The 27,251-nt window shown below is 45.5% G+C and overlaps 1 protein-coding gene across 1 annotated transcript in view; it reads right to left on the bottom strand.

The window, feature by feature from the left end:
- CCDC92B (coiled-coil domain containing 92B) overlaps positions 1-21,939 on the bottom strand; it is a 35,142-nt gene extending 13,203 nt beyond the window's left edge. The window contains exons 1-2 of the mRNA XM_081843610.1: positions 21,122-21,939; positions 16,272-16,428 (exon numbers count right to left, since the gene is read on the bottom strand). Of these exons, the coding sequence (XP_081699736.1) occupies positions 16,272-16,428; positions 21,122-21,175 (211 nt within the window). The 5' untranslated portion in view covers positions 21,176-21,939. The remainder of the gene's footprint in view (positions 1-16,271; positions 16,429-21,121) is intronic.
- Positions 21,940-27,251: the final 5,312 nt, after the last annotated feature.

The raw sequence follows: 27,251 nt of genomic DNA, 5'->3' as shown, positions 1-27,251 counted from the left end.
AGACTCCCTGGAAAAGACCCTGATGTTGGGAAAGATAGAGGGCACAAGGAGAAGGGGACGCCAGAGGACGAGATGGTTGGATAGTGTTCTCGAAGCTACCAGCATGAGTTTGACCAAACTGTGGGAGGCAGTGGAAGACAGGAGTGCCTGGCATGCTCTGGTCCAGGGGGTCACGAAGAGTCGGACATAACTAAACGACTAAACAACAACAACAAAGTGCATATCAGATTTCAGCCTTCTGTCAAGGCTCTGTCAAGGCTATGGGAAAGCTATTCCTCCCCTGGTTGCAACAAGAGCAGAGAAAACAAGGTAGAGTCCTTTTTAATGAGTTTTATCCAATGCTAATAGCGAGAGACAAAAGAACGCAACAAGCCTTAACAATGGCGTTGCTCCAAACTGTGTTCCTCCTCCCTCCTTCGTAGCAACAGCACTTTCCCTTATGGTGGCCACCTGAGGTCAAATGTCTCTGATTCCATTGTTCCTGCACCTTTAATGAACGCCGAGTTCTGGGGGAAGGGGGATCAGAAATACTCTCCAGTGACAATGTGTCAGCTGGTTCCCCTTCCACATCTCCCCCCTTCTTCTAACACTTCCCAATTCTTCCGTTCGCCTGTCTCCGAGCTGTGACTTCCCTCAAACTCCTCAAACCCCTGCTGTAATTCAAGACTGCATTCCTCTCCTTCAGCAGTGTCAGGAGAAGCGGAGGACATGATCCCCACCATTCCTCCTCCTCTCTCTCGCCCCCTCTCTCGCCCAATCCCTGACACCTTCATTTGCCACCAGGTGCAAGCCCCTCAACTGAGTGGTAGGAATGCCCTATTGAAAAGAAGACAACTAATGGTCTTGATATCTACCAGCTCCATCTGGTACGCAGGCTGAGACCCTACCTGCCCTTGGACTGTCTTGCCAGTGCTGCATGCTCTGGTTATCTCTCGTTTGGACTACTGCAATGCACTCTATGTGGGGCTACCTTTGAAGGTGACCCGGAAACTACAACTAATCCAGAATGCAGCAGATAGACTGGTGACTGGGGGCGGCCACTGAGACCACATAACACCGGTCTTGAAAGACCTATATTGGCTCCCAGTTCATTTCCAAGCACAATTCAAAATGTTGGTGCTGACCTTTCAAGCCCTAAACGGCCCTGGTCCAGTATATCTGAACGAGCGTCTCCACCTCCATTGTTCTACCTGGACACTGAGGTCCAGCGCCGAGGGCCTTCTGGCGGTTCCCTTGCTGTGAAAAGCAAAGCTACAGGGAACCAGGCAGAGGGCCTTCTTGGTAGTGTCACCCGCCCTGTGGAACACCCTCCCATCAGATGTCAAAGAGATAAACATTACCAGACTTTTAGAAGACACCTGAAGGCAGCCCTGTTTAGGGAAACTTTTAATGTTTGATGCATTACGGTACTTTAATATTTTGTTGGAAGCCACCCAGAGTGGCTGGGGAAGTCCAGCTAGATGGGCGGGGTATAAAGAATAATAATAATAATAATTATTATTATTATTATTATTATTATTAATTAGAATGCAGGGAGCTGCCTTCCTCCAAATTGGCCCATTGGCCCATCTTGCTCAGTAGTGTCCACTCTGACTGGCAGCAGCTCTTCTAGGATTTCAGGTAGGAAGTCTCTCCCAGGCCTATCCTGGAGGTGCCAGGGATTAAACGTGGGACTGTCTGCATGCAAAGCTGAGGCTCTGCCACTGAGCCAGGGCCTTTTCTCCAGACTCAGTAGAAGACATTGTATGTTCATCGGGAAAGGGGACACAGAAGGTGGCAGGTTCAACCCCCAGCATGTTCAAGTGGGACCAAGCACGAGCCTAGCATGAATCCCTGGACAGCTGCTGCCAGCCAGTGTAGACCAGTGTCTATTCACGCCTGCATTGACATCTCAGTGACCTGGGGGACGGAGGAGGCATTACTGCCTTCTCATAGGTGGACAGGACAGGTGGTGTAACAAACAGGTGGGACTGGACATAGATTCATAGAACTGTAGAGTTGGAAGGGTCCAACGGTTTACAAACTTAATCCATTCCGGAAGTCTGTTGTTAAACCAAAACTGTTCTTAAACCAAGGCGTGCTTTCCCTAACGAGGCCTCCTGCCACCAGTGCCCTTCCACCATTCGGATTCCATTCTTAGACCAAGGTAAAGTTCTCAAACCAAGACACTATTTCCGGTTTTGCAGAGTTTGTAAACCAAATCGTTCTTAAACTGGACTGTTCTTAAACCGAGGTACTACTGTAATCTGGGTGTGGTTTGGCCGAAGCAGAATAGACCAGTATTATGACTTCCCTTAAGGGACGCGGGTGGCGCTGTGGGTAAAACCTCAGCGCCTAGGACTTGCCGATCGCATGGTTGGCGGTTTGAATCCCCGCGGCGGGGTGAGCTCCCGTCGTTCGGTCCCAGCTCCTGCCCACCTAGCAGTTCGAAAGCACCCCTAAGTGCAAGTAGATAAATAGGTACCGCTTTATAGCGGGAAGGTAAACGGCGTTCCGTGTGCTGCTCTGGTGCCGGTTCGCCGGAGCAGCTTCGTCACGCTGGCCATGTGACCTGGAAGTGTCTGCGGACAGCGCTGGCTCCCGGCCTCTTAAGCGAGATGGGCGCGCAATCCCAGAGTCGGTCACGACTGGCCTGTACGGGCAGGGGTACCTTTACCTTTACCTTTACCTTTACCTTTACCTTTACCTTTATGACTTCCCTTGACCTGCATACTAGACTTCTGTTGATGCAGCCTAGAATAGCATTAGCCTTTTTTTGCTGCTGCATCACACTGTTGACTCATGTTAAGCTTGTGGTCCACTAATACCCCTAGATCTTTTTCACATGTACTGCTAGTAAGCCAGAAGCCCCACATCTTATATCCTCCACCAGGGCCAGGGCCTTTTCAGTGATGGCTCCGACCTGGTGGAATGCTCTGTCTCATGAGACTAGGGCCCTTCAGGATTTAACCTCCTTCCATCGGGCCTGTAAGACAGAGCTATTCCGCCTGGCCTTTAATTTGAATTCAGCCTGATCTTTTCTTTCCCTTCCCTTCCTCCCCCTCCCCTTTTATGAAGATCATCCGCTCTGAGACCCCACAGCTAATTCTCCCCTGACCTCCTCGCTGGCCCAAGCAGGACTAATTCAGCCAGCTAGCCCTGGTGACTATCTAATGCTTATTAGATGGGTTTCCCCCAAATTGATTTCTGAACTTTGAATTTTATTGTTATTTATGTTTTTATACTGTATTTTATGCTGCTTTTACAATTAAGTGCTTTAAATTTGTTGTTAGCCACCCTGAGCCCAGTTTTCTGAACCGGGAAGGGTGGGGTATAAATAAAAAAATATTATTTATTATTATTATTATCTTATATTTGTGCAGCTGGACATTCCTGCCTTAGTGCAGATCATGGTTTATGATATTCCTGGAGGCAAAGTTGGTGGCACCATAAGCTTCAAGTTGCAAGAAAGGAGATTCCTACTGAACACCAGGAAGTACTTTCTGGTAAGTACTGGTAAGTACTAACTGGTAGTTTCTGGTAAGAGCTGTTTGACAGCTAGAGATGGGGCCTGTGCCTTGCACTGTGGGGACTGGTGGGGAGACAAGGCAAGGGAAATTCACCCCATTAGGTCTTTTCCCAGGACCCTCTTCCTTGGGCTCTCCTGATCCAGGTAGAGACCTTCCCAGCCCACTGGATCCTTCTCAGTGGTCATTTGTTGGCCACTTGTCTCCTCTGGCCTGGCCTGGCCAGCTCCTGCTCCACTCAGAGCCTGTGACATCAGGCTGCTATTCATATCCAGTGTTCTAAACAAAGAACAGAATGAGCATTCTGAAGCCAGCCCCTAAAAAAGCACTGCATTCTTTGACTTGTACGACTCATGCAAGCTTTGCAAATTAAAGTTGCAGTTCAAGCACAATTGCTTCTTCTTTAGCCTGTCTCTTTTCTTCTGTTGCCGATCACAGAGCTGCAAAAAACCGAAATGAAACACGGGCTCCTGCAAATCGTTTAGTTGAAACCACATGTCCCAACTGCCTCTGTTAACAGGGGTTTGTTCCAATTTTCTTTTACCTAACATAGGTAGTTGTGCCTGTTTGGTCCCCATTGGGGAAAGAGCGGATGGGTACCTTCTTCAAACTGCATCAACGTGAGCTGCAAAAGTCACCACGGAGTGGTCCCTGGGGTGGAGAACCTTGGAATCACAGAGCTGGGAGCTGCCTCAAAGGTTCACCTATCAGAGCACGGAGAAGACCTTCATAAAGGACTTGGATTACCTTCGGGGCCTGGAGCACCAGAGGCACCTGCACCCTTGGATCCTGAAGATCCAGCGAATAAGGTACCACCCCCAGAAAAATAACCAGATTTATTCAGGATGTCTCTGCAACTTTTGAGCTGGAATATAAATGGCTGTAACATTCCGGAAAAAAGGAGGAAACTTTTTCATATATTAAAAAAGGAACAATTGGACATTATCTGTCTGCAAGAAACACATGTGACTAGGCTCCACAGAAAAGTGTTGATAAACAAAAGACTTGGCCAGGAATTTATATCTTCAGACATAGTGAAGAAGAGAGGGGTGGTGATATATGCAAAAGAGAGCCTTTCACCTAAATTTCTATTTAAAGATGAACATGGCAGAATTTTGGCAATTGAAATACAACATCAAGGAGAAAAAATTTTGTTATTAGGAATTTATGCACCAAATGATGGGAAATCGGAATTCTATAAGAAGTTGCATGAGAGCATGCTGGAATATCTGGACTACGACAACATCATTATGATGGGAGATATGAATGGGATTGTATCAACTAACATGGATAAGTCACAAAGCCAAAAAGTTACTAAAGATGGCAGACTACCAAAGACTTTTTTCGAAATGACAGACAATATGGACTGGATTGATATATGGAGAACTAAGAACCCCCTGGGAAAAGAAGGAACATTCTTCTCTGAAGCCCAGCTGACTTGGACAAGAATCGACCAAATATGGATTTCTAGAGGTCTGGCACCTAAGGTCAGGAAAGTGGAAATCTGCCCAAAGACCTGCTCCGACCATAACGCTTTGAAAATGGATATGACACTATTACCAACTGGCTCCTTTAGATGGAAGATGAATGACAACTTGTTCAGAGATCAGGAGATCATTAAGAAGGCCCAAAAAGTTTTAAAGGACTATTTTGAGATAAATCTGAACACTTCGGTGGAAAAGAGAATAATTTGGGACGCAAGCAAAGCTGTGATGAGAGGGTTCTTGATACAACAGAATGCTATAAAGAAAAGAACACAAAATGAAAAGAAAGAAAAGATTTTGGAGAAAATTAAAGAATTAGAGAAGAAGTTAAGAATAAATCCGAAATCACAGCTGATTTTGAGAGAAATTAAACTTCATCAGGCACAATATTCTAAACTGATAAACCAGGAAATAGAATGGAAGATTAAATCAATGAAACAAAAAACGTTTGAATCGGCAAATAAATGCGGGAAACTGCTGGCCTGGCAGTTGAAGAAGAGACAAAAGTTGAATATAGTAACAAATTTGGAAATTGAAGGAAGAAATATTCAGAACCCTGTGGAGATTAGAAAGTGTTTCCAGAAATATTTTAAAAAACTATATACTCAAGGGCCGCAAAATGAGGCTGAGATTGTACAATTTTTGGAAAAAAATGGACTTAAAAAACTGTCACAAGAAAACAGATTACTCCTGAACAGCAAAATAACACGACAAGAGATCGAACGTGCCATTCAGAACATGAAACTGGGCAAATCTCCAGGGCCAGATGGCTTGACCTCCAAGTACTATAAGATATTAAGTGACTATTTGATTCAACCATTGTTGGAGGTTAGCAATGAAATTATGGAGGGAAAGAAGGCGCCGGAATCGTGGAAGGAAGCTTTTATCACATTGATACCCAAATCAGAAACTGAAAAGACACAACTTAAGAACTATCGCCCCATCTCCCTTTTAAATGTGGATTATATAATATTTGCTGATGTTTTGGCAGGCAGACTCAAAAGAGTTTTAAATGAAGTAATACATAAAGATCAGGCTGGCTTTCTCCCAGGTAGACACATGTTTGCTAATACAAGGAACATTATTGACATTTTGGAGCTTTTGCAAACAGATATAAACACTAAAGCAGTGCTAATCTTTATAGACGCGGAGAAGGCCTTTGACAACATCTCCTGGAAATTCATGAAGGGAAATTTAAAAGAAATGGGGTTTTGAAAATGGGACTGATGCGATATATTCAGAACAAAAGGCAAAATTGATAGTTAACAATGTGGTAACAGAAGAGTTTAGAATTGAAAAAGGAACACGACAAGGCTGCCCGATCTCTCCTTTGTTATTTATCTCAGTTTTGGAGGTGCTCTTGAATTTGATTAGAGGGGACCGGTTGGTGCAAGGGATTCAGGTCGGAGCGAAACAATATAAACTTAAAGCCTTTGCAGATGACCTAGTTTTGACATTGCAGGAGCCAGAATCTAGTACGAAAAGAGTATTACAATTGATTCATGATTTTGGTCGGGTGGCGGGATTTAAGCTAAATAAACAGAAAACAAAGGTGTTGGGAAAAAAATTGACAGATACAGAGTCAGAACGGTTTCAGAGAGAAACAGAATTATCACTGGTCAAAAAGGTAAAGTACCTAGGGGTAAATATAACAGCAAAAAATCTGAGTCTATTTAAGGATAATTATGAAAAATGCTGGTCTGAAATCAAGAGAGACTTGGACAGTTGGACAAAATTGAAGCTTTCTTTGTTAGGCCGAATTGCAGCTATTAAGATGAATGTATTGCCAAAGATGCTATTTTTGTTTCAAACGTTGCAGATTCTGGACAAAACGGAGTGCTTCCGGAAGTGGCAGAGAGATATTTCCAAATTTGTCTGGCAGGGCAAAAAGCCCAGAATTAAGTTTAAGATATTAACCGATGCGAAAGAAAGAGGGGGCTTTGCCCTGCCAGACTTAAGGTTGTACTATGAAGCCGCAGCCTTCTGCTGGCTAAAAGACTGGCTACTTCTTGAAGACACTGACGTGCTGGATTTGGAAGGTTTTAACAATGCTTTTGGTTGGCATGCATACTTATGGTATGACAAAGTTAAGATCAATAAGGCCTTTAAGAACCATATTGTCAGGAAAGCAGTATTTAATGTCTGGACAAAATACAAAGACTTATTGGAAAATAAAACTCCAAGGTGGCTTTCACCTCTGGAAGCTAAGGCCCGAAAAAGACCCAATATGGAAGCCGACTGGCCAAAATATTGGGAAATATTAGAAAAAGATGGAAATAATTGGAAATTGCAGAGTTTGGAGAAAATGAAGGATAAAGTGCGAGACTGGTTACATTACGCTCAGATTAAAGAAGTGTTTAAAAACGACAAAAAGTTAGGGTTCCAGGTGGAGAAATCGAAGTTGGAAACAGAGCTGTTAGAACCTAAGGCTAAGGTACTTTCAAGAATGTATAACTTGCTGTTGAAATGGAATACACAAGACGAAATGGTTAAATCGGCTATGATAAAATGGGCACAGGATATTGGGCATAACATTATGTTTGAGGACTGGGAAAGGTTGTGGACCACTGGGCTGAATTTTACTGCATGTAATGCTTTAAAGGAAAATGTAATGAAAATGATATACAGATGGTACATGACCCCAGTTAAACTTGCCAAAATATACCATTTGTCTGATAATAAATGTTGGAAATGTAAAGAAAATGAAGGAACATTCTTTCACCTCTGGTGGACCTGCCCTAAAGTGAAGGTCTTCTGGGAAATGATATATAATGAGCTGAAAAAGGTATTTAAGTATACCTTCACTAAGAAACCAGAGGCCTTCCTTCTGGGTATTGTCGGCCAGAAGGTGTTAAAGAAGGATAGAACATTCTTTATGTATGCAACAATGGCAGCAAGGATACTCATCGCTAAGAACTGGAAAACTCAAGATCTACCCACACTGGAAGAATGGCAGCAGCAGCTGATGGACTATATGCAACTGGCGGAGATGACTGGCAGAATTCGAGACCTGGGAGAAGAAAGGATTGAAGAAGATTGGAAGAAATTTAAGATTTATCTACAAAAATATTGTGATTTAGAGGAATGTTAATAAGGATGCTTGGTTATAAATAATTGGCCATCACTAAATTGGATCGGAAATTGATGATAAATGAGATTAAGAGAAACAAAAATTTGTTGGAGAATTGTTACACTATATTGAATTGAGTGGTTATAAATTTGCAAATAAGATGATAATTTGCTTGAAAAAATTATTAACGATGTAAGTGGGAGCGGGAGACGTGAGGAAGTCCAAAGAAGTTATGAAATTTTGTTATAACAAAGCAATGTTGTTTACTATCTTTGTATTTCTTTTATAAAAAACCCTAATAAATATTTTATAAAAAAAAAAAACAAAGGTTCACCTATCAGGGATGCTGTTACCAGAAACCCATTGCTCTGGCATCTCTGATAGGTGGCCATTTGGGCTCTGATTACGAAGGAGAGTCCACCACATTCAAGGCACTGAACAGTTTGCACCACCAGGAAGCTCTTCTAGATTTTAGTCTAAATTGGCATGGCAAACCTGTAGCCCTTCAGATGTGGTTGGATTTCAACTTCCGATCAGCCCCAGCCAAACTGGCCACTGTTTGGGGGTGATAGGATCTGGACTTCAGCCGAAACTCTGGAGCCATCGTTCCTCACCCCAGCCCTTGTGAGCCCAACTCCACCACGTCTGGCCTAAGGATGGGGTGTGTGTCATTCTGCCAATTCAATTTATTTCACATCCTCATTTTTCCAGCCTTATGTTCGGTTCTCCCCCTTTCTATCCAATTTCTCTCTGTGTTGCTGTTATTGTTGTTGTTGTTTAAAAAAGATGACCTCATGACCTCACTAATATATGCATTCATACACACTTTCCCTAGTATATGCATTTTTGTAAACATTGTTTTATTGCAGAACTTCTATTGGAGAACTTTTGCAAACATTGTTTGGTTGGAGAACTTGGTTTCCAAATGAGATGCAAAAGTTGCTCTCGTCAGAAAAGAGGACTTGGGACTACTGAGCAACAGACCAGTTCTTTTTCCCCCCTCTTTAGCCCAGGCAAGATACTTCTGATGTTGTTTCTTGTTCAGGAGCGGCTTGACAAGAGGAATACGACATTTGAAACCCATCTCCAGGATCCGTCTGTGCGGGGTGGCTCTTGATGCACTAACTGCAGCCTCAGTCCACTCCTTGTGAAAGTCCCCAACACGTCTGAATTGTCCTTTCCTGACAATTCTCTCCAGGCTGTGGTCATCCCTGCTGCTTGTGCACCTTTTTCTTCCACACTTTTTCCTTCTGCATAGCTTTCCATTAATGTGCTTTGATACAGCATTTTGGGAACATCCAACTTCTGCAATTACCGTTTGAGGCTTTCCCTCCTTATGGAGGGTCTCAATGATGGCTTTCTGCACAACTGTCAGGTCAGCAGCCTTCCCCATGATTGTGCTTCCTACTGAACCCATTGCAGGTGTTATGGATTGAATAACTACTGCACCTTTTCACAATATTCTAATTTTATGAGATTGTTAATTTTGGGTTTTTATCAGCTGTACCCCATAATCATCACAATTATAACAAATAAAGGCTTGACATATCTCGCTTTGTATGTCATGAGTCTATCTCATATATTGGTTTCACCCTTTAAGTTGAATTACTGAAATAAATGAACTTTTCCACAATATTCTAATTTTCCGAGTTCACCTGTAATAGTTAATCATTGTCTTTCTTAAAAATAAAATAGTTGTCATGTTGACTCTAACCTTCCTTGCTTGAGCATTGTGGTGGATCAGTGTTGCTGGAGAACAAACCCCATCACCCCTGGCCATTGGCCATGCAAGCTGGGGCTGATGGAGGTCCAACAACATCTGGAGGGCCACAGGTTCCTCACCTTTGTGCTAGTCATTGCTGTGACTTTGAGACAGTGATCAACAGGGCTGAGCCTTCACTTCCTCTCCCTCTCTCTCCCCCTCCCCTCCAGATCCTCGGAGAATGAGATCAGTGGCGGAAACATGCAAGTAATGGACTAGGCACAGCAATTTCTGGTAAGCCATTCAAATCTCCCCTGCTATCCTATTGCAAATCAATACGGGCAGCCTTATGCCCACCTCCTCCTGCCTCGTTCCTGCAGCTACAGTAAAACTCTGCAGCATCTCTCTGGCAGAGATGGGTGAATCTGCCAATTCCAGTTTCTCAATTTTTTCCCAACGTTATGTTCAGCTCTCCACATTTCCATATCAGTTTGTGTTTTTCCAAGAAAACAGAAAGTCCTCATGAAAACCCACTAGTGTTTCAGGGCGACTCTTTCTCAGCACAGACAGTTTCGTAAGCAATTTTAACTAACGTGCAGATTTTTTGAAACTCATAGAATTGTAGTTTGGAGGGACCCCGAGGGTCATCTAGTCCAACCCCCTGTGATGCAGGAATCTCAACTATCTCAAAGCACCCATGACAGATGACAATCCAACCTCTGCTTGAAAACCACCAAAGAAGGAGTGTCCACCGACATTCCACTGTCAAACAGCTCTTACCATCAGGAAGTTCTTCCTCTTTAGTCAGAATCTCCTTGCAACTTGAAGCTGTTGGATCGAGTTCTACCCTCCAGAACAGGAGAAAACAAGCTTGCTCTATCCTCTATGTGACAGCCCTTCAGATATTTGAGGATGGCTATCATATCTCCTCTCAGTCTCCTCTTTACCAGACTAAACGTAACCCAACTCCCTCAACCGTTCCTCATCAGACTTGGTTTCCAGACCCTTGGTCATCTTGGGTGCCCTCCTCTGCACACGTTCCAGCTTGTCAATATCCTTCTTAAATTGTGGTGTCCAGAACAGGACACAGTATTCCAGGTGTGGTCTGACCAAGGCAGAATGAGCATTAGTATTATTTCCCTTAGTTGGCCAAATCCATTGCCCAGTTCTGGCGTTTCATTATTGCTTCAGAAACAAAACTGAACGTTTTGGCTGAGTGTTTTGATGATCAGCGTCTAAAGAAACACATCCTCGCAATCCCTTTGTGTGAGAAGTCCACTTCTTTTTTGTTCATGGCAATGCTATTAAGGTTCCCATTTTACCTTCCCAGGACTACAGAAAGAATGGGGTGAGGAGAACTGGAAGCATGCATTTTCCGCCTAAGTTTAGGCAGGATGGGAGGAGGGCCAAGTTGTGCCTTTCGTATGTCAGGCTCATTCCAAGAAATGACTCATTCCAGTATTGTTAACAGCATTTATCTTCCCACAAGACCTGATACTGGAAATGTGGGGATTACAAAGGACTGGAGAGTTTGGCCCTTTTTCTGGTGGCTACTCAGGGAACACAATTGTGTTTCGGAAATGACTCACACATGGGAGCAGGATGGGAGTATTTGGGCTTAGAGGCTGACCGCAGCCATCCAGGCCTTTCTATCTGACTCACAGGGTGGGGTGGTCCTCCCTAAGCCGCCCTCCCCAGCCATACCATAGAACTGTAAAATTGTAGTACTGGAAGGGATCTTGAGGGTCATTGAGTCCAACCCCCTGCAATCTCAACACACAGTCCTCCACCCAGTTTGAAACCATACTGGACCCTGCTTAGCTTTGCAGATGTGCTAGCAGTTTTCTAGCTGCACCCCTTCTCCACAGACCCTACACCTCACCTTTTGCTTCACTGTGATGCATCTTTGCATTCTGATAATGGGTAGAGGACAGAGGGTGTTGTCTGAGTAAATTAGCATATGTGGCTCCACCCACATTTGCTCCTGGTCTTGCCCACCACTGGCATGTGGGCCCGGAAGGATGCCGGAAACGAGATGTGGCCATCCAGCTTAAAAAAATGGGTTTCCCTCCCCTGATGTAGAACAAGCTATTGGGTTTATAGCCTTGTCTAGCTTTTGAACCTTGGGGGGGGGGGTCTCCTCAGTGGAAGAGGAGGGCAAGCAGGATCCCCTAACTGATCGCCATGCCACCAGGGAGCTGCCTGCCCATTTCCTGCACCTAAAAGACCAAGAGCAGCAAGGCAAGCAGAAGCAAGTGGGCTGAGAGTAGCACATTTGCTGTAACTGTGGGTCACTAATTCAACCCCCATCCTAACAGGTTAATGCATTGGAGGCAGAAGGAAGGCATTAAGAAAGTTCAGTCTGCTTTGTTGGTATGATTGTGTCACTGTAAAACAAATATTTCATTTGGCGGTTCCATAAAAAGAAAATGCAGGTGGGCAAGACTCCTGAAGTAAGGGGAAAACAGAGCGACTTTATTCTGAAGTGTAGTCAAAGTGATACATCTCTTGCCTCTTTTTTTGGGGGGGGGGCGAGTCAATTTAAGGTTTTCTAATGAAACTGGAGCAGAGGAGAGCGGATGGCAGAGGGGAAGCATCCACTCCTGTTTTGGCTTAGTCCTCCTATACAATATGTAACAAAGCTCTGATTGAAGGTTACAATTTTGAGCAGTGAGGAGTAAGTGTATGCTTAAGTCTTCCAGGCTTAGTTGTTTTCCTTCGCTAAATAGCCCCCAAGATTCCTTTACCACTAACAAGAGAGCAAATGCCTACCTGTGGCTCAGCCAAAAACTGCTGAAGCAACATCAACCACCTTTCCTTGGGAGGTCTTCTAGGACCCGAAGCTACCTACTGCTGGACAGTAATATATGTCCTCCCTAGGAGCTCTCCTAAGTCCTGAAGTGGCTCACCCTGCCTACTACCCAGAGCAGCAGTTCCAAGTACTGTAGTAAGCAGGTTAAGCCTCTTCAGGACCTCGGAGAGCTCCAATGGAACTCATACGTACACTGTTGTCCAGCGGGTCATAGAGAAGTCAACCATAAATATGTTTCTACCTCAGGAGCATTCCAAGATCATGATTTGCTAATATGGTGACCATGGAACAGAAGTCTTCTCTGGTGTTCGCAGGGCCTTGCCCCTCTCATCCTTCCCCTATTGAAATTGAGTGAGTTCATTACACAGGGAGTTTCAAAGTGTAAGGTAGAGGTAAAGGCACCCCTGACCATTAGGTCCAGTCGTGACCGACTCTGGGGTTGCGGTGCTCATCTTGCTTTATTGGCCGAGGGAGTAGGCCGGAGCGGTACCTATTTATCTACTTGCACTTTGAGGTCCTTTCGAACTGCTAGGTTGGCAGGAGCAGGGACTGAGCAACGGGAGCTCAACCCGTCACGGGGATTCGAACCGCCGACCTTCTGATCGGCAAGTCCTAGGCTCTGTGGTTTAACCCACAGCGCCACCTACTAAAAGTTTGATTCTCTTACATTTGCAGAACAAATATTATGGGGAACCTGTCACTATGCCAGTTCCACAGATGGAAGAAGGTTAAGTGGGCATATATTGGCTAAGGTGATCCTGCACATAAACTGGTCCCAAGCTTGCTAAAGCTTTATATTCTAACACCTTAAACTTGGCCCAGTAGCAAATGGGCTGCCGGTGCAGATCTCTGAGAACAGGTGTTATATATGCTGACGGGGGCTTCGCACCTGTCAGCAACCTGGCTGCAGCATTCTGTGCCAGCTCCACTTTCTGGGTCAAGCGCAAGGAAGAATGACTTAACCCAAAGCCAAGTTAATCTCCTCATTCTCTGTTGGCAACCTTTTGCTTCTCGGATTTCCTTTCAGATTACACTTCTGGAACTTGAGCAGCAACTGAGGAATCTAAATACTGGATCCACAGCTTCCTTTGTCTCTTCAGAAGAGACTTCTGCAAGCTGGCTGGATGCGCGTCCCCCACCCATGCGCCAAAACCGGTATAAATGAGATCACTTAACACTGATGCACATGGCACAGGGCTGAAATTAATCCTCTTTGAAGAGGAGGAGACACAGGGGGTTTAATGATGGCTTTGTAACACACAATGTACTTTGCCCCTCCCCCACAGTGGCTCCCTCCCACAATCTTGGATCAGGCAAAGGACTGCTGGATTAACAAAATGCTCACACTCATATGTTCCCCTCCCCACCCCCAGGCTTTTGTCTATTGTAACTCAAAACACTGTTTAGTCGTCCGCCCTAACAGAAAGGAACGTCTTAAACTGGATTGCATTGAAATCAAATTTAGCCCAACCATCCTAATTACAATTCCAACTGCGTTTCCTAAAAGACAGACAGAGAGAGAATGTGGTAGAAAAACCTCTCTCTTTCATTCAACGTGTATTCCCAGAAGGAGACCAATTAGAGAACTGATTACTAACGTAAGCCACACTTGCACCATACATTTAAAGCACTGTGGTGTCACTTTGATCTGTCATGGCTTCACCCAAATGATTCTAGGAGCAGCAGTTTGATAAGGAGGCTGAGATTTGCTAGGAGACCCCTGTTTTCCTTACAGAGCTACAAAATTCAGAAGAGGGAAGAGGGATTGACTGTTAGATCATTCTGGGGAACTGTAGCTCTGGGAGAAGAATAGGGGTTCTCCTAACAACTCCCAGCACCAAACTACAGCTCCCAGAATTCTTTGGGGGAAGTCATGGCTGGTTAAAGTGGTGCCATAGTGCTTTAGGTATAGGGTGTGAATGTGGCCTTACTCTGGCATCCTTGAAATCTTTCCAGGCAGCAGATTACACAATCTCCCAACACCAATGTGTTCAATTGCCGTCTGACTCTTACAGGTCTTTGTCAGAAACTTCTATGAGCAGAAACTTCTGGCTGTGTGTACATACTGATGCTCTTTGTCCAGATGTTGTTGGACTCCAAATTCCATTGCCTCTGACCACTGGCCATGCTGGCTGGTCTGGATGGGAGCTGGAGTCCCTTGGAGGTGGCATGGAGGGAACGGTCAGAACAGGAAGATGGATGGGAGGAGTCTGGAGAGTTAGAACCAGATGACCCCAGGGACGGTCCCAGTGGAGTCCAAAAAGCAATGCTGGAGCCCCAAGAAACTTTGGAGCAAGAGAGGGAGTTGGTGGGCACAGTAGCATTGCGTGGGTTGCCAGAGCCCGGGGCCATGCGGAGCAGGATGGGAGGGAGGGAAAGGGACAGAGTACACATTTGCATTCAACTGCCTAGTGGCATCTGCATCACCCAGGAGATCGCAGCCGTAGAGATAAGAAAAGAAGAGTCATTGCATTGTCTGGAGAGGCCACTTTGTGGTTTGCATGGAGAAGTCATTTTCAACGGAGCCCAGTGGCAGAAGGAAGCACCTGTATTGAAGCAGCACCGGGTGTTGAAATTTTGTGTCCCCAATTTTTTTTGGGACCTGGGCAACCGCCCCATGCTATGCCACTGGGTGGGCAGGAATGCAAGGAGCTTCAGTTCAGGAGAGGGTTCAAGCCTGTTGTCAGGGAAAGACCTTTCCCCTGTGTTACCACCCTAGCCAGTTCCCTCCAGAGCCTCCTCTAATAGTAAGGTTTCTCCCTTGGAAGAGACAAGTTGGATGTTGAGTTGGCATTGACTCCCCTTCCTAGGTCCTGGAAATTCCAGCAAGAACATCAACCAACTCAGGGCTTGTAAACACTTTTGCTTGCCCCATGCCTAGAAACCACGGGTCTGAGAGGTTCTATATTTGACCCACCACTTTCCCTGGGAAAACCCACTCCTTACCATTGAATCGGAGCACATATCAACTTGCAGAAAACCCGATTTGACGTTTGCCCCAATTCAATGGCAAAGTGCAAGTTTTTCTCAGGGGAAAGTGGTGGGACAAGTGGAAGTTGTGGATGAGCCTTCTGAGCTGTGCCTTGTCCAGTCCCAAGACTCCTCTTGCTTGCTGTGTAAACAGACTGTACCTGGCCCGTTCTTCTAAAGGAAGGTGCTGGTTGCATCCACTTCTTAGCTTGCCCCTAAGTCATGCAATTCCCCTGCAGTGCCTTTGAACCTTTGTCTTGCCGATGCTCCATAGTGAACAAAGTCTGAACGATTTGGGCAGAAGCAGACATTGGAAATAAATTTAAAAATTAAAAAAATGTCCAGTAGTATCTTAGAGACCAACTAAGTTTGTTCTGGGTATAAGCTTTCGTGTGCATGCACACTTCTTCAGATACACTGAAAGAGAAGTCACCAGACCCTTATATATAGTGAGAGGGTGGGGTTTTTCTCAGAAGGTTGGTAGGAGATGGGTGATTGACAATGGGTATGGTAAACTTGTTGACAACTGTTAAAGACTGCAATTAGTCCTACAGGAAAAAGCAAAGGATAGTATGCAGAGGTTGGAATTCAAGATCTCCCTCCAGTGAGAGACAGGACACCTGTAACTTCTGGAAGCCCACAACTCCCACCAGACCCAACCTGCATGGTCTGTGGGGTCAGGGAGCCTCACGAGACTTGGAAGGCCACCGCAACTCACTCAGCTCACCTGTGCAGTGCTTCTGTAAGTGGAGGATCTCCAGGTGCAAATCGTGGAGGAGTTCCATCTGCTCCTTCTTCAAGAAGGCGATGTGTCTTTGCACACTTTGGATATGGTGCTCCAGGGACAGGGTCTCCATCGCAACACAGTTGTCAACCGTCAGAGCCTAGAGGGAATTAGACGTGGATTCATGAGTTGCCCTCAGGGCAATAGTGGCTTGCGGGAAGAGGGAGCTGCTTCTTCTCTCCTGCTACCCTCTCTCAAGTGAGTCCTGCAGGCTGATTTACTGAAAGACATTGGCTTTAAACACATCAAGCAATTGATATATTTGAATATATTTGCACGTTCCACCTGTCTGAATAAAAACAAATCAAACAGGCTGCTGTTCTTGCACAGAGCAGAATCACAGAATCGTAGGGTTGGAAGAGGCCATGAGGGTCATCTAGTCCAACCCCTGTGACGCAGGAATCTTTTGCCCAACATGGGTCTTGAACCCACAACCCTGAGATTAACAGTCTCACGCTCTGCCAACTGAAAACTATGACCTGGGAGACCAAGGTTTGAATCCCAACTCAGCCATGAAGTTCACTGGGTGACCTTGGGCCAGTCACCATCTCTTAGCCTAGCCTACCTCGCAGGATTGCTCTGAGGATGGAATGGGGAGGAGGTGAGCCACCGGCACCACCTTGTGCTCCTTAGAAGTTAAAGGTGGTTTATAAATGCAAAAAATAAAAATAAAACAGCTCTTTCTTAAATTCCAAATATGGTGTTTAATTAGACACTGAATGAGAAATCAAGATTATTCACAGAATTGTAGGTTAGGTGATTTTCAACACGATTCTGTTGAAGCAAGTCCCATTTTCAGCTGGGCTTACACCCAGATATGCGCTCACAGAATTGCAAAGTGGTGTCAAAGCCGATTTATGCAACTCTTCCTGCTAGTAACTTAGCTGAATTTAATACATGGTATCCTATCTGAACCTGCCTTGGAGTTCGACTTCTGAAGGGATTTCTTACAAACCCACATTTAAGATCCTTGGGATTGGAGGGCGTGAGACACAGGGCTTCTTTGGTGGTGGCTCCATGTTTGTGGAACCCTTTCCCAAGAGAGATACATGTGGCCCCATCAACAAGGGTTTTTAAACAGGCCTTAAAAATCCATCTCTTTTGGTTTCCAGCTGAGATACTGGTCTGAATCTAGAAACAATTTAATGATAGTGTTGCAGGTGTTAAACCATTTCACTGTTTCAGTTAATGTTACACGCTTGCCCTGCTGCCATGTGAAACTTTTAAAACACCTATTTCAAAGGACTAGATTTTTATTAGAATATGACCATGTAGTTTTATGTGATTTTTAAAGTTGTCAGCCACCAGCCTAAAAGATGGCCCAGGAGCACAGAAACACAGAGAGCTAGCTGCCTTAAACAGAGTCAAACTAGCGGTCCATTTAGATCAGTAATGTTGGCACTGATTGACAGCATCTCTCTCCAGGGTTCCAGGCAGGAAGTCTTCCCTAACCTTACCTGAGGATTGATCTTGAGACCTTTTGCTTTCATACATGTTTTATCACTGAGCCTCTGAACTATTTCAAGATAACAACCAACCAACCAACCTCTGGCAGATATTTCTCTGTCTGTGCTCCTAATGCAAATAAAATAAATCAATGATGCAGAATAATGTCTTATATCTCCCCAGGAAAAGATCCACACCTGGGAACCTCATAAAGGACACCAATTCATAAGAGAGGGAGCAGTGGAATGTTATATGCCTACCCAGAAGTAAGCCCCGTTGAGTACAATGGGAGTTGGTTACGTTTTTCTCGAACTGCACCCTTCAGACATTGAGATCTTGCTTTTCCGCTGGTGCTATTAAAAGTGGCTTACTGTTTTTCAAGGAAAGATTTATAAACTAAACAATAAATGAACAAACAATGAGCAAACTCAGGTCCTTTTCCCTTGTGGGTTTCTGTATAACCGCAGACGTAAAATCTGGAAATACAAGAAGGCAATTGCAAAGTAGGTACAAATGCATTAAGGAGCATTGAGGCCATATACCCAAGAGAATACAGTGATGTTCTCTAGGTACTTAACTAATATCAAGGGACGTGCCAAGTAAACATCTCTAGCAAGAATGTTTATTACTAGTATTAGTATTGAAACGGGGAGGTTCTGCTCTTGATCTGCCCACCTAACCTCCAACCAGTGGAGGCTTGTCCGTAAGGGTACCCAGGGTGCTGCCCACCAACCTCAGTCTGCCTTCAGCCATCCCCACCTGCCTGCCTTCTCACATGCAACCAGTCCAGAAGGTGGCCCTGAATGTCAGCTTTATGCTCTGTTGCCCCTGCAGAACTCAGCAGGGAGGAGGATGGGGCCCAAACCAGAAGCTGTTTGCTCTGGCTGTCATTGCCTCTGGCGCCACCTACTGTTCGGCTCCCTGCTTTCCGCCCTATCAGTCCCAATGGGCACTTGGGAACCAAACCAGGGCTTCTGATTATAATATTTCAACCAGGTTCATAGGAAAGAAGGGGGTCCTTTCATGAGAAGAAAGGCATGTGGGTCAGAGGGAAAGTGACTGTGGAAAAGAGGAAACAAGGTGCATAGGAAGTTGCCATACACTGAGTCAGACCACTCACCCAGCTAGCCCTATATTGTCTACACTGACTGGCAGTCAACCTCCAGAGTTTCAGACAGGGTTCCCCTTGACCCCCAGTGGGAACCCTACCTGGAGATGCCAGGAGATTGAACCTGGCACTGTCTGGAGGCAAAGCAGATGCTCTTGAGCGACAACCCTTACCATAGGACAGAACTGTGATTCCACAGCTGTACCGCAGAAGCACAACATTTGCTCTGGAGATTCATCTTCTCAGGACTTTTGGTTGTTTTAGGATTACACAGGCAGGCTGAGTTGCCTGCCAGAGCAGAGGCGGCTATTGGTCTGTGTGGACCAATGATCTGACTTGGTATATAAAGCAGCTCCCTTATATGGGAAGTGTTTCCAGTTCCTGGGCAATGCAGTCTTCCTTGGTATCTTCCAACTCAAGAGACATTGCTCCCGGTGGCGTTTTTACTAGACAGACAAACTCCAGAGAGGAAGCCTCAGTTTGTGTGTCGCAGCAAAGTCCAGCCATTGAGTCTGGCCAAACTTTTAAAAGGAAGAGGTTGATGGTGGCATCACTGGCATGTGTGGGGTCACAGCCCACATTGCCAGAGGCAAAACATAACCCTTCCTCCTGTGAATACACAGCAGTCTAGAGCACAATCAACCCACTGAGTCCTAAGATACAGGTTGCCCACCCGGAAGTGACCCAACAGGACATAGGAAGCTGAGTGGGATCATCAGCTCAGTGTTGTCTGCAGCCAGTGTGGTGTAGTGGTGAGAGTGTTGGACTAGAAGCTGGGAGACCAGGGTTCAAATCCCCACTCAGCCATGAAACTTCCTGGGTGATCTTGGGTCTCCCAGCCTAAGCGCTACCTCTCAGGGTTGTTGTTTGGATAAAGCGGGGAGGAAGAGAGCCATCTATCCCACTTTGAGCTCCTTGGAGAAAAAGGTGGGGTATAAATACAGGCAACAAATAAATAAATTCCCAGACTGGCTTTCCATGGTTTCAGGCAGGAGATATTCCCTGCCCTACCTGGACAGAAGCTGGGGCCGTCTGCACGCACAGCAGATGCTGAACCCCTGACTTATGGCTCTTCCCTGTGGTTATGACCTCTTCTCCAGATGTTTGTCCAACTCATAGAGTTGGAAAGGACCTTGGGAGGTCTTCTAGCTGAACCTCCACCCATCATTGCAGGTCAGAAGAGCAGAAGGACCAGACTGAGTGCTCAAGTGATATGAAGGCAACGCTTTAAGGGGGACGAAGAAGCTGACAGGCAGCGCCACCCCCTGGGCTGAGAGTAAGGAAGGAGGCCGGCAGGTGGGGGCTGGCAAGGGAAGACACTCAGGTTGGTGGGGCAAAGCCCCCTTTGCCCAAATGGACCAGCTTCCGCTGGGTATTTGACCTCTGAGCCACCGCTTTATCTGCTTTCTTTTTTAAAAAAATAGTTCAAAGACCTTGTGCGCTGACTCTCATTCTTCTTTGCAGCTGGAGAGGCTTACACTCTGATGTTTGCACTAAGGGAAGCTCAATTGCTGCTCGCTTGTTTCTGCCTAGGGCAGCTGCCTTTGAGCATAAGCAGAGTGCATTTTCTGATCCCTCCCACCCACTCCAATCTGGGCTTAAAAAGGCACTTTCCAAGACTGAGGAGTCCCCACCTCTGCCGCCCCGAAACTCAACACCTCCCTTTGTTGAATTTAGGAGCAGAGGAAGTGTCTTATACCGAGCCAAATTATTGGTCCATTCAGCTCAGGATTGCCAACACTGTCTGGCAGCCTCTCTCCATGGTTTCAGGTAGGGGCTGTTGCCGGACCTACCTGGAAATGCCAGGGACTGAACACTGGATGCTCTTCTGCATGCTCTGAACACTGACCTATATGGCCCCCTTCCCCTGAAATTAACCAGAGGTGGATGAGTTGAGTCTGTCCCATGGATTCCTGGCACCAGCAGGGGGTTGGACTAAATGACCTCTGGGGGCCCCTTCCACCTCTCTGATTCTAGGACTGCAAAGCAGCTCGACCCTTTTAAAAAACAACAACCAGCCAATCCACAAACTTCTATTATTTAGCAGGGAGCCAGTGGGATCACCATCTCCAGAAAGCGGCAGCTGCTCTGTATTCAGGTTTCCTAGGAAAATCCCCTCTCTCTCTCTCTCTCTCTCTCTCTCTCTCTCTCTCTCTCTCTCTCTGCTCCAAAACAGATCTCAATATGCACATCTTTCCCTCTCCGTCTCCCCCGCTTCCCGCCGCCTCGCTTTCCTTACCTGGGCGAAACGAGGAGGCGACAGCAGGAACTGGTGGCCACGACTCGGTGTCATCAATGGAAGGAGATGCCAAGGCAAGGAAGGGCGAACAGGTTGGGTCCTCGTCCCCCCTGGAGGGTTATCCAAACGCTCCCCTCCTCCGTGTCAGCCACAAACACCCGGCGGGTGGCGGGGGGGGGGAGGTATTAAGGAGGGAGGCGGGAGGGAATGGAGGGGGGAGATCCCCTCCCGCCACCCCTGGCGCCCCCTTACTGGGTTTTCTCCTCCTCTTCCCCCTGGATCTCCTTCAAAGCCTCCTGGCGCAGTGGACACACAAGGGCACCCGTCCCAAAGTTGCGGACTCCATGGTGGCTCTCTCGGCTGCTTCTCTCTCCCCCGTCTCCCCGGTCCCCGTCCTCCTCCTGCGTCCTCTTGGCAAAGCTGGGGAGGTGATGGTGATGGAAATGGTGGGCTCCGGAGGTGGTTTGCAGCAGGCCCTGGCGGGTTAGAGGAGAAGCAGAGGCGAGCGAGGGAGCGAGCGAAGGCGTAAACACAGAATAACGTGACCGGAACTGGTGAGATCAGTCTGGGTTGGCTTGTACAGCAGCAGGAGCAGCAGGGAGAGGAGGAGGAGGAGGAGGGAAGAGGAGGATGGCTCCACTTGACAACATCCAGCCGATGAAATCACCTCTCTGTGCCTCCCCCTGGGGACTCGGCCATGGCATTGGAGGCTGCTGATTCAGCACAGAGCCAGGGGAGAGTGGATGGAGACTGGGGTGGTGGTGGCAGAGACCCACCTGGGGAACAGAGGCGGAGACATCTATTTTAAGCCAGAGCCTCCTCCTCCTCTTCTTTCCCCCCTCCTTGCTTTTCCCTGCAGCTCTCTGAGATCCCAGAGCAGGAAGCGGAGCACCCAATCCGCCAATCGGGTACTCAGAGGAAGCTCACAGGCAGGAATTGAAGGTAATAGCCTAAGATCATTTGCAGGCCTCCCAGCGGCTGACATTCAGAGATATGCTGCTCTTCTACATGGAGGTTCCACCTTCGGCCAGGCAGGCTGTTCTGCACAAAGCAGGGCTACAGCTGTTTATATATGAGTTACCTGAAATCATAGGAGCCTACTCCTAGGGGCTAAGGTCCCATTGGCTCCCCAATAAAATATTTTGGGGAGCACCCCCAGTGTTGATGAACATTGCCGTTCAAATGGTGTGTGCATGCTGCATCTTGTGATCGATTACGCAGGGTGGGGCTTGCCTGCTCCCCCATATTTTATTCCAATTTGGCACCTCTGTTTGAAAGTTCCAAGCAAAGGTGACTTGTATTTTGTCACTGGGTCCAAAGATGCAGCCAAACTGAGGTACTTTAAGCTTAGTTCCATAGAATCATGGAATCATAGTGTTGGAAGGGACCCTGAGGATCATCTAGTCCAACCCCCTGCAATGCAGGAATATGCAGCATACAGGGATCAAACCTGCAGCCTTGGCGTTATCAGCACCACGCTCTAACCAACTGAGCTATCCATTTTGCCAAAAAAGTTGGTTTGGCGCCCAAGCCTGAAACTAAGAAACAAGATATAATATGTTGGCTTTTAAGTACCCCACTTTTCTTTTAATGTTTACTGGGCACAAGGTGCCCAGAAAGAGTAAGATTTTGAGTTGCACAGAAATGGAGAAAGCTCTGGGACATGAAAGCTTACATCATAAGCAACTATTCTCTCTCTCTCTCTCTCTCTCTCTCTCTCTCTCTCTCTCCTCCCCAATATACATCTGTATCTGTAGAAATATAAAAGAGAATTCCAAATGATAGCTTTGTCAATGTTTATATGCAGAAGCCCACCGTAGTGTAGGGCTTAGGCCAGCCTTTGCCAACCTAGCACCCTCCCAATGTCATTGGACTGTAACTTCCACCAGCCCCAGCAAGCATCGCCAGTGGTCAAGGATGATGGGAGTTGTGATCCGACAGCATCTGGTTGGAAGGGAGGATCACATGCACTGCTCTGAGTGTGGTGTGGTGCTTCAAAGGCCAACAGATTTATAGCAGCAGAAGCTTTCACAGGCTAGGCTGTCCACTTAATCAGGCTAGCAGAGTAATCTCACTGGGAAGGAGCTGACCATGGTGCTGAACTCCAGAAAATGCAGTACCCCATCCTTCTCCCCACACTGTCAGACCTTAGCAAAGCGTGGCAACACCTCACTGTTCAAAATCGGAATGTTCATTTTTTTGGTCTTGAGCTCTCACGCAAACCAGCCAATATATATAAGAGTGTGAAACAAAACAATGAGCATCATTTGGTCCAGAGATCTGGCATAAGCCAGCTGTCTCATGCCAGAGTGCTGGACCAAAAAAACCAGGGTGGGTCGGAACGAAACAATAGGTCGGAGCGAAACAATACAATTTGAAAGCTTTTGCAGATGACCTAGTTTTGACTCTGCAGGAGCCAGAATCTAGTATGAAAAGAGTATTACAACTGATACAGGATTTTGGTCGGGTGGCAGGATTTAAATTAAATAAACAGAAAACTAAAGTGTTGGGAAAAAATTTGACAGATATAGAGTCGGAAAGGTTTCAGAGAGAAACAGAACTAACTATGGTTAAAAAAGTAAAATACCTAGGGGTAAACATAACAGCAAAAAACCTGAGTCTATTTAAGGATAATTATGAAAAATGTTGGTCTGAAATTAAGAGAGACTTGGATAGTTGGACAAAATTGAAGCTTTCTTTGTTAGGCCGAATTGCTGCTATCAAGATGAATGTATTGCCAAAAATGTTGTTTTTGTTTCAAACATTACAGATCGTGGACAAAACGGAGTGCTTCCGGAAGTGGCAGAAAGATATATCCAGATTTGTCTGGCAGGGCAAAAAGCCCAGAATTAAGTTTAAGATATTAACAGATGCGAAAGAAAGAGGGGGCTTTGCCCTGCCAGACTTAAAGTTGTACTATGAAGCCGCAGCTTTTTGCTGGCTAAAAGACTGGCTACTTCTCGAAGACACTGACGTGTTGGACTTGGAAGGTTTTAACAATGCTTTTGGTTGGCATGCATACCTATGGTATGACAAAGTTAAGATCAATAAGGCCTTTAAGAACCATATTGTCAGGAAAGCAGTGTTTAATGTCTGGACAAAATACAAAGACTTACTGGAAAATAAAACTCCAAGGTGGCTCTCACCTCTGGAGGCTAAGGCCCTAAAAAGACCCAATATGGAGGCTAAATGGCCAAAATATTGGGAAATATTAGAAAAAGATGGAGACAATTGGAAATTGCAGAGTTTAGAGAAAATGAAGGATAAGGTGCGAGACTGGTTACATTATGCTCAGATTAAAGAAGTTTTTAAAAATGATAAAAAGTTAGGGTTCCAGGTGGAGAAATCGAAGTTAGAAACTGAATTGTTAGAACCAAAGACTAAGGTATTATCTAGAATGTATAACTTGCTGTTAAAATGGAATACACAAGACGAAATGGTTAAATCGGTTATGATAAAATGGGCACAGGACATTGGGCATAACATTATGTTTGAGGACTGGGAAAGGTTGTGGACCACGGGGCTGAACTTCACCGCATGTAATGCTCTGAAGGAAAATGTAATGAAAATGATATATAGATGGTACATGACCCCAGTTAAACTTGCCAAAATATACCATTTGTCTGATAATAAATGTTGGAAATGTAAAGAAAACGAAGGAACATTCTTTCACCTCTGGTGGACATGCCCTAAGGTGAAGGTCTTCTGGGAAATGATATATAATGAGCTGAAAAAGGTATTTAAGTATACCTTCACTAAGAAACCAGAGGCCTTCCTTCTGGGTATTGTCGGCCAGAAGGTGTTAAAGAAGGACCGAACATTCTTTATGTATGCAACAACGGCAGCAAGGATACTCATCGCAAAAAACTGGAAAACTCAAGATCTACCCACACTGGAAGAGTGGCAGATGCAACTGATGGACTATATGCAACTGGCCGAGATGACAGGCAGAATCCGTAACCTGGGAGAAGAGAAGATGGAGGAAGACTGGGAGAAATTCAAGAAGTATCTACAAAAACATTGTAATTTGGTTGAATGCTAAGAAGGATGCTAGATTATAAAAAACTGGCCACCACTAAATTAGATTTGAAATTTGATGATAAGTGAGACTAAAGAAAATATAAAATTTTTTGGAAGAAGTGCTAGATTATATTTGAATGAGTGGACATGAGATTGTAAACAAGTTGATAATTTGTTTGGAAAAAACTTTTAACGATGTAAATGGGAGCGGGAGACGTGAGGAAGTCCAAAGAAGTGATGAAATTATGTCTGTGATAGAAGTAAGACTGTTTATTATTTGTGCATTTATATTTAAAAACTTTAATAAATATTTATAAAAAAAACACACAAAAAAACCAGGGTGGATTCTGTGATTCCAGGATGTCCTGCTGAAATCAGGAAGGCTGAAGGTATGGCTTTTGGGAAAAGTCCACAGCTCAATAATAAAGCATCTGCTTTGCATGCAGAAGCTCCCGGGTTCAATCCCTGATATCTCCAGGTAAACCTGGATAAAAGAAACCCTTTTCAAACCCTGGAGAGCCACTTTTTCCTTTTCAAACTTTTAAAATTATTTATTTGAAGCTCTGCAAGGCTGTTTGCATCTCAACGCAAAAAGAAGGCAATATAAAGGACAAAGGGAAATGGAATCTAAACAGGGAGCAGGGATTGTTACACACCATGTATAACCATCATATTATTTCACAGCACATCTCAGAAGATTTCGTGGAGAAATGGAAGCATATTGTGCCTCTGCTTATTTTGCACAGCAAAACGCCACAACTTATTCGTCCAAGTACAGAATTATGCATGCCGTGTTAGGTAGCAGAAACTTTTAAGGGCAGCTTAACCAAACTGTGGAAACAGAGAGATTATTGCAAGACCTACTTGCTGTGCTAGAGTAGTACATTGCGTGATAACGCCAGCTCATTTTCTGCCCCGGAACTCAGTGTGCACAAGAATCACAAGTTTACTGTATTCAAGGACTATGGAGGCAGAAGAGGCTGTCTCCCATCAAGTAAGACCTATGGATGTGGTAGGCATCGTTTCCCATTCGATCCTGTATTCGACAACCACAGCTCTATTCCCCTCACAGAGCTCCAATTCCCAGAGTTCTCTGAAAAAAGAAAAACACTCTGGGAATTATAGCTTTGAGAGGGGGAATAGGGGTCTCCTAATAACTCTAAGCACCGTAGAATTCCCATGATTCTTTGGTGGAAGCTGTGACTATCCAAGCAGTATTAAAAAAAGGTAAAGGGACTCCTGACCATTAGGTCCAGTCATGACCGACTCTGGGGTTGCGGCGCTCATCTCGCTTTATTGGCCAAGGGAGCCGGCGTACAGCTTCCGGGTCATGTGGCCAGCATGACTAAGCCGCTTCTAGTGAACCAGAGCAGCACACAGAAACGCCGTTTACCTTCCCGCCGGAGCGGTACCTATTTATCTACTTGCACTGGCATGCTTTCAACTGCTAGGTTGGCAGGAGCAGGGACCGAGCAACAGGAGCTAATAGTGCTTAAAAAGTACAGTGTGGATGCGGCCACAGTTAAAGTTAAAGTGTGATTATTCCTAACTTTGAATCAACACATAGAAATTAGCTTCTCCAAATTTTAGGCAACTAGATGTCCTCTCTTGAACCCCCCACCCCTACTGTGATGGCCACCCTACTGTTTTGTACAAGTAATTTGGAAGTCAAGCTCCTTGAATTCAAGAGGGCTCACTCCCAAAGTAAGTGAGAACAGAAACACATCCTAAACAACAGAATATCGGATACTATCAGATACAGCAATGCTCATTACACTTGCATTACACAACTGCTGCAACTGTTCCAATTTGTCTCTGACCTCTAATGGCCTTCTGCACGAGATAGGAAAAAACTCGTTTTCCTATTCCACAGATCATTGTCTTCCAGTTTGTAAATTCTTCCACGCTCCCACATCAAACACTATCTATTGTGCAATGAGAGGCTTTCCTGAGGCTATTCAGCAATTGTCTGCCACAATTTGGCAGCTATTTGCTCATTACCCCACCCCAGCTCCGACTTGCATACCTTCAGCAAGCTCAGAGCAATGAAATGTGCATTGGAAACCAAGTGCATGGCATTTAGGTGTACTACGTGCTCTGCAGGGCCAGC

Source organism: Podarcis erhardii (assembly GCF_964252035.2).
Source record: "Podarcis erhardii genome assembly, chromosome: 16".
Taxonomy (NCBI): Eukaryota; Metazoa; Chordata; class Lepidosauria; order Squamata; family Lacertidae; genus Podarcis; species Podarcis erhardii.
Note: the sequence above shows the minus strand (reverse complement) of the source record. Positions and strands in the feature narration are given on the sequence as shown.